The sequence below is a fragment of the Gavia stellata genome, chromosome 10 (assembly GCF_030936135.1).
Source record: "Gavia stellata isolate bGavSte3 chromosome 10, bGavSte3.hap2, whole genome shotgun sequence".
Classification (NCBI taxonomy): Eukaryota; Metazoa; Chordata; class Aves; order Gaviiformes; family Gaviidae; genus Gavia; species Gavia stellata.
Genome location: NC_082603.1, coordinates 7,755,373 through 7,764,596, shown reverse-complemented (window position 1 = coordinate 7,764,596; position 9,224 = coordinate 7,755,373). Strand labels below are relative to the sequence as shown.

The window sequence follows — 9,224 nt, the reverse complement described above, 5'->3', positions numbered from 1 at the left end:
GACACCTAGAGCTAGCCCACAGCAGAGATGTTAGAGAGAACAGCCTACGTCCTGCCAAGCTCAGGACATGAAGCGTCCCACTTGGACATTTCACTTGGGCCACAAAGACAGGCATTGCAGAAATGCAACAGTTTTCTTGGAGTTTGTTTTTCAAAGGCTCAACACGTTCCGCTTCAGCAAGGCTGGAAAATCTATCGTGTCAGCGCTCCTGCCATGCCTGCGCATATTTGCATTTTCCTTACAGTATTTTTAGAGATTTCCACTCCTTGGCCTGATTTGGGATGAAGTCAAATATGTGAAATCTTGGAAGCTGCCACAGGAAAAGAAACTCCATTTTTCAACCAGCTTTAGATACAGCCTTCGGCCATGGCGATAAATCTTCTGCCAGCCTGGAGAGCTGAACTCGCCTCCCAGATAAGGGCCTAACATGGTCCAGAAGGTCTTTGTCCCCCAGCCAGCCCAGGGAGGTGCTGCCGTCCCACCCCTCCGAGGATGGGCTGAAGCTTCCCACAAGAGGCTGCTTCTCTGATGGGAGGCAACAGCAAAAGAGGGCACATGGCAGAGCTCCCTGGCTCCTTCTCTCGTCCAGCCCTTCCGAGCCAGGGGAGTGGAAAGCTCAGCTATCTCCCCATGCTTCGTCAGCTTTCCTCCAAGACAACCCCATTCCCCAAGGGTCCCGTATCTAAAAGACTCACATCTTGTTGCTGAGGCAGGGGAGGAAATGATGGGGCTGGCTTGGAAGAAGCTCAGTTCCCAGCTCTACAGAAGGACCAGCCTCAGCTCAGTCACGTCAACCCACACATCTGCTGAAGACTTCCCAACACAGCTCCTCCCAAAACCATTTCTACCTGCACCGCTACAACAGCCAGCGTGGTTTTGTGGGGTGCAGTCCCACAGGCAAAGCACCTGCTGTGGGAGTCACCTCCTTCCCCTATGGCATGGACCTGGTTTGTCCTCCTGGTCAAACACATGCCTCTAGTTTGACCATGGTCCACATGTGTTGCCAGGCCCAAATCTGCACATCTGCTGGAGGGAAAGCCACCACATTAGCTCAGCAGCGTTATGAGGACTCACCTCAGAAGTGTGATGTGACTTTTCCTGCTCGGGGACGGGCTTTGCTGGGAGCACCCACTGTGTCACCCCCATGGTGTGGATGGGAGGAGGGAGCCGGGGGAAACCCACACGCCCCACGCTCACCTTGGGGAAAGCTCACCACCTCCTCCACTCGTTGGGGCTGGCCACGGAGGAGCACTCATCTCCTTTGGATGTGGCTGCTTTTTGGGCAGGTGGGACCGGTCTCGCCGGCAGCCTGACCACTGAAATGGGGTGCTTTGTGGTGTCCGGAGTTGTGTTTATAGCGTAGCTAATTTTAGCACCTCCCATTCACAAGGAGGGCTCCACCCAGCCCTGAAATGAAACCACCTCTGGGCTGGAAAACAGCTGCTGTGAGACAACATCTGGCATCGCTCGGACAGGCAGAGGCAGGAAGCGAAGGAAAACAGCGTCTGTCCGAGGCTGCTGAGGGACTCCAGCTAGACAGAGAGCAAAATTTGGCCAAGACGCTGGAAAGAGTAACTCTAATCTTAAAAAAGTTATTAAAAAAAAAAGAGACATTATAAGATGCCGGTTGCCGTTTGTCATCCTTCAGACTGCTGTTAACTCCCTCCACACCTCTCCCTGCCATGATGTGGAGATGTCAACCCCTCCTGCCTGAAAGCCATTTGAGCTTCTTTTTCAGAGCTGGAGACCTCAGGGCCCTATCCCAGCATTGTCCCTGGGGATCCTGGCACATGGGCTGGGAGGCTGCAGGGGAGGACAGGGCAAGGTCTAGCCATCTCCTGGCCCCACCTTGATAGGGGACAATCCCTTACTTTTCAACGCCATTTAAAAATCAGCACCTGGCTCTTAGATGATGCAACAACCTCACCAGGGTTCTACCCACTCAGAGCAATCTGGCACCAGCAGCCCCACAGATGCCCTGCTGCCCCCCAGTAGGCACCATGGGGTGCGGAAGAGGGTTTGGTCACAACATACGGTCCTCACCAGCCCCCAAAAAGTGATTGCTGGTCTGCCTTTCCTCCCAGAGAATTTTTTCTTGGCAAGACCTAACTTCTGAATGGCCTCGGGTGAGCACTGCACCCCTTAACTTGGTATGAAACGCAGTTGCTCCAGGCTTGTGAAAGGAGCTGGGGTTTCCCCACTCCTCTGAATTTTGCTGTTTCATGTGATTTCATCACTTTTGCTGAGTGGGCAGAATCACACAGAATAACCCAGTTGAGCCCCACTTGGCTGAAAGGGAAGCTTTTGGTGCTGAGCCCCAAATCCAGGCTGCAGAGACCCAACCAAGCCACTGGGCAGCTGCTCCCACTCGCCTGGGATCTCGCTGCAGGGCCAGAAGCAGGGAAGGGTGAGCAGGAAAGCCCCCACGAGCAAACCCCCAGGCACAGAAACAACCGGGGGCTTTGCAGGCGAGGGGCAACATTTGCCAAACGCACTGCAGTGGTTTAGGAGCAGAGCTGTGTTTTAAGAGCAATAGGTGAATTAGGTATCTCCTCCCATGGTGTGTGGGGGGAAACGCTATATTTTGGTGTAACATATGGCCAGATGTTCAGGAGATACCTGCTTCTGCCATAGCTTTTATTGGTCCTGCTGGGAAATCCAGGCCAAACTGGGAGCTGGAGCTCCATGAGGTGGTAACTGCTGGTGCACTGGTGACTAGCAGCTCTCAGGTGAGGAGCCACAGCACAGCAGGGCCAGGTGGGGAGATGGACATCTGCCCAAAGGAAGCTCAGATGAGCCAGCTGCAGGCCTGGATGGACATTTGAGGTTTGTTTCAACTCAGTCCAAACCACTCCAGACTCAAAATCAACTTGGAAGCTATGCTATTTGCAAGTCTACTTCTTTTGGCAACCAGAAAAATAATAAGTAAAAGGCTGATATTATTATTATTTCAGCTTCAGAGGCGAGAATAATCAGTTTTGCAAGGAATACAAGCTTGGCTGACTGCTGAGGGCTTTGTAGAGATACTCATCTCCCCCTAACAGGGTCTCTCCATGGGCTGGGATGCTGAACATTATCCGCCCCTTGCATTCAGCCTGGTTAACAACTCCAGCACACACTGCCCATGCAGTGGAGGGTCAAAAGCCAGATCAACAGGGAACCAGGAGGCCAACACAGACACACTCAGGATTCCCAACATTTGACTCAAATCTGAATGAATCACTTAGACACCAAGAAGGGAAACTGCAGAAAGCCAACAGCCCCAGACCCCCAGCATCTTCCTCCCCTCAACAACAGCTCCCAACAGAAACCTCCTCTCTGAAGCACAACTCACCAGCTCCAGCCCAGCTTGATATCTCCCCCAAGTACCTCCCCCTCCCTGACTTTAATAGCCTGCACTAATTAGCCCTCGTTAGCCTCTCAGCTCCTTCTGACCATCTCCCTTGCTTTGCAGTGGAGCATTTTCCCTCCTGAGCCCACCTTTTTTTGCTCCTTGCACAGGCAGAGGGACTCAACCCTTACCCTCTCCTAATTTGTGGCTTTCCCTCCTCCCACCCTGCCTGCTTGTCACCCACCCCCAGCGCCCACATGATGATGCCCAGCCCTCCCCTCCTCTCTGAAGGGATACCCCCCCTGCACTCCTCCTGTCCCACTTTCAGCCCCATGCTGGTGTCTCACCACCCTGGTGGGGTGTAGGGAGCCAGGGGCAAAGCCACGGGTGTGTCTTGCCTCCTCTTGAAAACCATCTCTTTTAGGAGAAGTCTTCATGGATGCTTCCTGCCTTATGCTCCTGCTGAACTCATTTGCAGCTGCCTATGTTGCCAGAAGGATCCCGTGGTTCAGGCAGGGATCCTGTGGTTCAGGCAGCATCCGTCTCTGCCTGGCTGACCGGCTGGCTCGCACAGCACATGCTGCAGAGGGGTCCCCGTCTCCGCTGGGGTCTCTCTGTGGTCCCCCGACCGGCTGCACAGCATCCCTGGGCTGTGTTCCCAGCCCCAGCCAACACTGTAGGACACCTCAGGGCAGCAACACATGACACGTATGTGGTAGCTTATAGAAAGGATGGGGGAGTCTTTTCCCCCTTTTATTGAAAATGACCATTTCTATTCTAGTGCAAACACTGTACATTTTACATCACAAAGCAAGAGATAATTTACAGGATACATTTCCATCTGGGAATCCCTCCTGTGGCTTCACACATCAAGCTCCACCAGCCTCATCAATCATCCATCCCTGTCATGCTCGAAAATCCCACTTAGAATCAGCCACCTATTTTCGCGTCGAGAAAGGGAGGGCCTGAGAAAACAGCGTTCATACAGAGCAGGCGAGAGGAATGTGCCTCAAGACCATTTTCTACCCTGAATGGTACCCAAACTTAGTTATAACTGGGGTAACCATGGCAACTTCCTAAAGCTGCAACCGAAAGTCTACTAAAACCCTGGAGAACTCCATGCTTTGAGGATAAGGCCCTTAATTTGCACATATATTTACATGGTGCAATAAAATACAGATTAAACATACATGATCATAAAATTTCACTTTGGCTTGATAGACAACTAGACACTGCCTGTTGGTTGAGGTCATCAGCAATTAAACAAACAACAAAGCCCGTCCATTCACCCAGCTGGACTCGGCTTAGCAAATCCATGTAAACGAAGCAACATTGTCTCGGATGCTCTGATTTTACATCTTGATGTCTCCCAGCTGAAAGGTGATGTAAAGGTCTCATCTGGACTGACAACAGCCCAGTCAGCTGCAATGGCATCCCCAACCAAGAGGCCCAAACCAAGGCAAGATCCCACTAAAACTGGAAGTGCAAAAGCTTACATAACCTTCCCGCAGGAGCAGCCCCATGAAAGTCAATTCAGTTCCTCACACAAATAAAGTGAGGAGGGTGAACAAGGGTTTGCACAGGCATTTATGTGAGCCCCTTCACATAAACATCACATCGTGGGGCTGGGGATGGGTATCTCGGTCCACAGATGGATGACGGGGTACCAGGAGCTTCATGCTGACTTCAGAAATGGGTGCCTGTACACAGACACCAAAGCAAGCTGCTCAAGGTTTTTCTACTGCAGAAAAAGGTGAGCAAAGACTAGGAGAAAGCCACAGGCCACCACGGTGCTGAAGGAATCAGCTGAAACCTCCAGGGTGGACACTCGGGCAGCCTCAGGCCACCACAGGGGAGTTCGTCCAGGGTGGTTGCTGCTGGGATGGTGGATTGCGGAGGAGGGCAGCAAGGCAAGGAGAGGGGAGAGCACCAGGCTAAGGCACTCAACAACCGGTTCAACCTCCGAGTAACGTTACACGGCACTGGGCCCTTTTTCTTTCTGATCGTGCAGGAGATGTTCTTCGATAGTTTCTCTGTTTGTGGAGGCACAGGAACGAAGAGTGAGTTTCTAAGTGAAGGCTGAGATTTCCAACGTGATCACTTGGCTCTAGGAGCCGGAACCACACTACTTAGGATAGAAATATTTTGGTTTAGAGATGTTAGCTTCTCCAGACTACAGAAGGCAGGCCAAAAAAAGGGATCAAACAGAACACCATCGATTTCTTAAAATGCAGTGCTTGTCCAGCCTCACTTCCCCTGCCGGTGTTCTGTCTGCAAGCGTAACCTGCGACTTTCAGCTTTTTGTCCTGATCACATGTTGGTTTTTTTTTTCCCTCAAAAATATCCACACAGGGAGGAAAAAAATTCCAGCAGCAACACACACAATCACGACGACAACTTACACCAGTTTGGATGTAGGACTTTTTTCCCAGTGTTAGCTCAATTACTTTGGTTGGATTTCCATTCATCCTCTGCCAGTTTAATTTTCACCTTTACTTTAGAGAGATTTATTTCTCATTTCCTGCAACATGCTGTTTTAGACTATCAAAGCCCACTGTCAGACATGTACCTATGCGCAGCATGTCTGCCGCAAACACCAAGACGGAGACCTAAGCCACTCTACCAGAAGTATCCCTCATGACTGATCTTCATTCTCCTTCCCTTATTGTCCAGCTTGGACCGTGGAGTAGCTCTGCCACCTTCAGTGGGACTATTCCATGGCAAAGTCCCACTTAGTTTGGGCAGATCTCCTGCACAAACACTGTTTGCCATAAATAAGCCCCCTTCTCCCCCCAAATTTGAAAGAGGCAGGCATCGCCAGCAACATGAAAGATCCTAATTACCTCAGGATGCTTGCATGGAAGAAACCTCTTTTGGGTTGCATCTCCTCCACTCTTCATGGAGAGAAGGAAATTAGGTCCTAATTAGCTCTCCAGACCCCAGAGGGAGGACAGCAGGTAAGAGAGCAAAGGAGAGGGGTTAAGGCTACAGGTCAAGTCTCACTGGGCAGTTTTATGGGAACTGGGGGGAGATATGGTCTTTGTGTGGAATGCTCACTGCGGAGACACTACCTGTCCTCAGAGGGGCTGCCAGAGACTTTCCATGGGGATGTCCTTGCGTGTTCCCAAAAGCCACATGAACCTATCCGACTGGAAAGGAGATCCTTGTGTTATTCTGTGAAGCTCCAAATGCCCATGGGGAAAATCTGCAATGGACCGTGGCTCCCTCCAGCACCACTTCTTTGGGGTTTCTCATGGGAAGACGCAATCTGGCCATTTCAAGCACTGCCAGAGGCTACCGGGAAGAGCTCTGACAAGGGTGAGAGAGGCTGCGGCTGGAATTTCAATGCACAGCTCCAGGAACCTGGATGCAGCACAAACATCCCAAACATTTTCAATGGATTTTATTTTGTTTAATAAAAAACACCAACCAAGCTTGCATGTATATCTTATATATATAAATATATACAGTATATATAAAACAAATGCATCTGGACAACGCCTTTCCCTGTGGCGCAAACTGTAAGGCATAGAAAGGAGTGTCCTAACAGTCCTATTCTTGGCACTACAGAGCAATCCCCCCACTATGCCCCCCCACCCCGCTCACACACCCACATTGGCTTTTCTCTCTTCTTTGGCTTTTCGAGGCAGCAGTGCCGGGAATACTCAAGAAAGCAATGAAGCGCTGCCCAAGGAGGTCTTCCTCACGTCTCAGACTGGTCCAGGCAACCCAGGCAGGGCAACCCCATCTTGTTGCACTAACGGGCTTCTTGCAGACTAGCGGTAACGGCACTGCCTCTGTGGCACAAGGGACTGGAGGGATGAAGGGTTGGGTGGATACAACAGAAAGCGGTGGCCAAACAACTTCTTCTAGGGTGAGCTGGGGCAGGGGGCAGAGGAGCAAGCTTTGCATCTCAGCATGATGGCAGGTGGGACATGTCCGCGGGCTGAGATCGGCAGGTTTCTTTTTGCAGTCCCATATGAAAATGGAAACCAACAAGGGTGAGACTGTCCTTTACTGAAGAAGCTCGTAGTATATTGAGCAGAAGCAATAAACCTGACAATAACAAGAAAAAAAAATGGTGGCATTATCCCAAAAGGAAGGAGGAACCTTGTCACTCACGAGCGGTTCAGTTTGCTCCCAGTTTGGTCCCCATGTTCAGTTCTGGGTTAGGGTTGGCTTTTTTTTCTTCTTTTTCTTTTTTTTGTGGTTTTTTTTTTGTTAGTTTTTTTTTGTTTTTTCTTCTTTCAGCACAAACAAGTTGCGAAGCAGGACGGGTGCTGTTGTATTTTCTCCTTCTGCAAGGCAGCTGCCTCCAGTCGTTAATTGACTGTGGGCACTTGATTCCTCTGTAAACTATATTCCTTTGCCTTCAGTCTCAGGTTGGCAATACTGTTGGCCATATTCATGCCCTGCGCCGGGCTGGCGTTGGTACACGTGGCGGAGTAGGTGGCCATGGCGCTGTGGGAGGGAAAGAGAGAAACGTCATGTCAGAGGTGGTCTTCACACCATGCAGAGAGCAGACGCGCACCGCAGCGAGGTTAAATCCTGTGGTTTCCATACCCATGGGATGTACTTCTTATGTGAGCAGCGAATTACCACTACTTTTTATTTAACACCCCTGTAAATCTCTGCTGCAGTTCACTTACCCAGGGATATCCAATGCCAAAGTTGGTTGAAGTCAATAGGAAAATTTCCATTTCCTATTTCCTAACCCAAAAGGTTTACAACGAGGCCAGGGTGCCCAGCCTGCCAGTTAGACCACTGTCCTTAAAAGTATTCCCACTGGAAGCAATGTCTTTTTGATGAGAGCAATTGCTGGTTTCATTGCTTATGAAACCACGTCATTTCTCAAACACGTTACAGTAAAGAAACACTGGGAAAAACCCATTTCAACAATAGTGATGCTTTTTGGTTTCAGCCTTTTGGAATGAAAATTTCCACATTTTTTCCCTCAAAACTTCAGCTGATCGTACACAGCATGTCTTAAAGGCTGAAGGGAAAAAAAAACAAAACATTTTTTTCTCCCTTCAAATCATGTCTTTATTCATGAAAAACATTACTTTTGGCAGTGGAGGCTGAACAAAGATCTCGGAGTCCTTTCTTATCCTACCAAAAATTTGCAAATCTGCTTTCCAGACCGCTAGAAAACTTGTTTAACCCATGTGTCACAGGCTTCTGCGAAAAGTAACCCCCCCACCCCAAGAAAGAGCAAACTATCTGACTTGTTGCATTTCCTATACATGGGTCCACAGATCAAAACCAGTTGAAAAACACAGCGTGGACTAGAGACACCCATGTAACGCAGCCAGCGTGTTCAGGAGGAAACCACAAATAGTCTCCTGGAGGCAAGTTCAGGTACGGTGCTGACCCCTTCCAACCGCCTGCCTGGTGGCTCACGTCTGAGGCTCTGGGAAATGCTCTCCTCCACCCACAGCCCAAGAAATAAGATAGCTTGCTTTTTCCCATTGTTCTTTTCCTTTTTTCCTTCCAGTGCTGACCTCCATGATTGGAAGAGCCTTTGCAACAGCAAATCTTCCTTGAGGGAAGTGGACGTTTGCTGCATGCACAGATCCAGGCCGTGGGTGTGCACGCTCGCCCCAAAGCGCTGGCGGTATCTCTGACTTTGCAGGGCAGCGCTGACCTGCCAGGAGTTTAAATGCGATTCAGCGCTCTCTGAATCCTCAGGCTTCCAGGAGATCCAGACCAAGCAATACTAGTAGGTCCCATCCCAGGCCAAATGACTCCTGTTTCTCATTTTAAAATCAGGGAAGAGGACTTCTTCAGGGAGGAACTGTCATCTCTGCATCAGCACCGGTGGAAAAAAGACAGCTTACACCCATGGAAATGACAGGAAGGCCTGTGGATATACAGCTGTTTACACCCATCCGGG

The 9,224-nt window shown here is 50.1% G+C and overlaps 1 protein-coding gene across 1 annotated transcript in view; it reads right to left on the bottom strand.

Moving 5' to 3' along the window:
• Positions 1–7,653: 7,653 nt before the first annotated feature.
• The window catches only part of PRRX1 (paired related homeobox 1), a 40,346-nt gene continuing 38,775 nt past the window's right edge, over positions 7,654–9,224 (bottom strand). The window contains exon 4 of the mRNA XM_059822245.1: positions 7,654–7,792. Coding sequence (XP_059678228.1) covers positions 7,654–7,792 — 139 coding nt within the window. The remainder of the gene's footprint in view (positions 7,793–9,224) is intronic.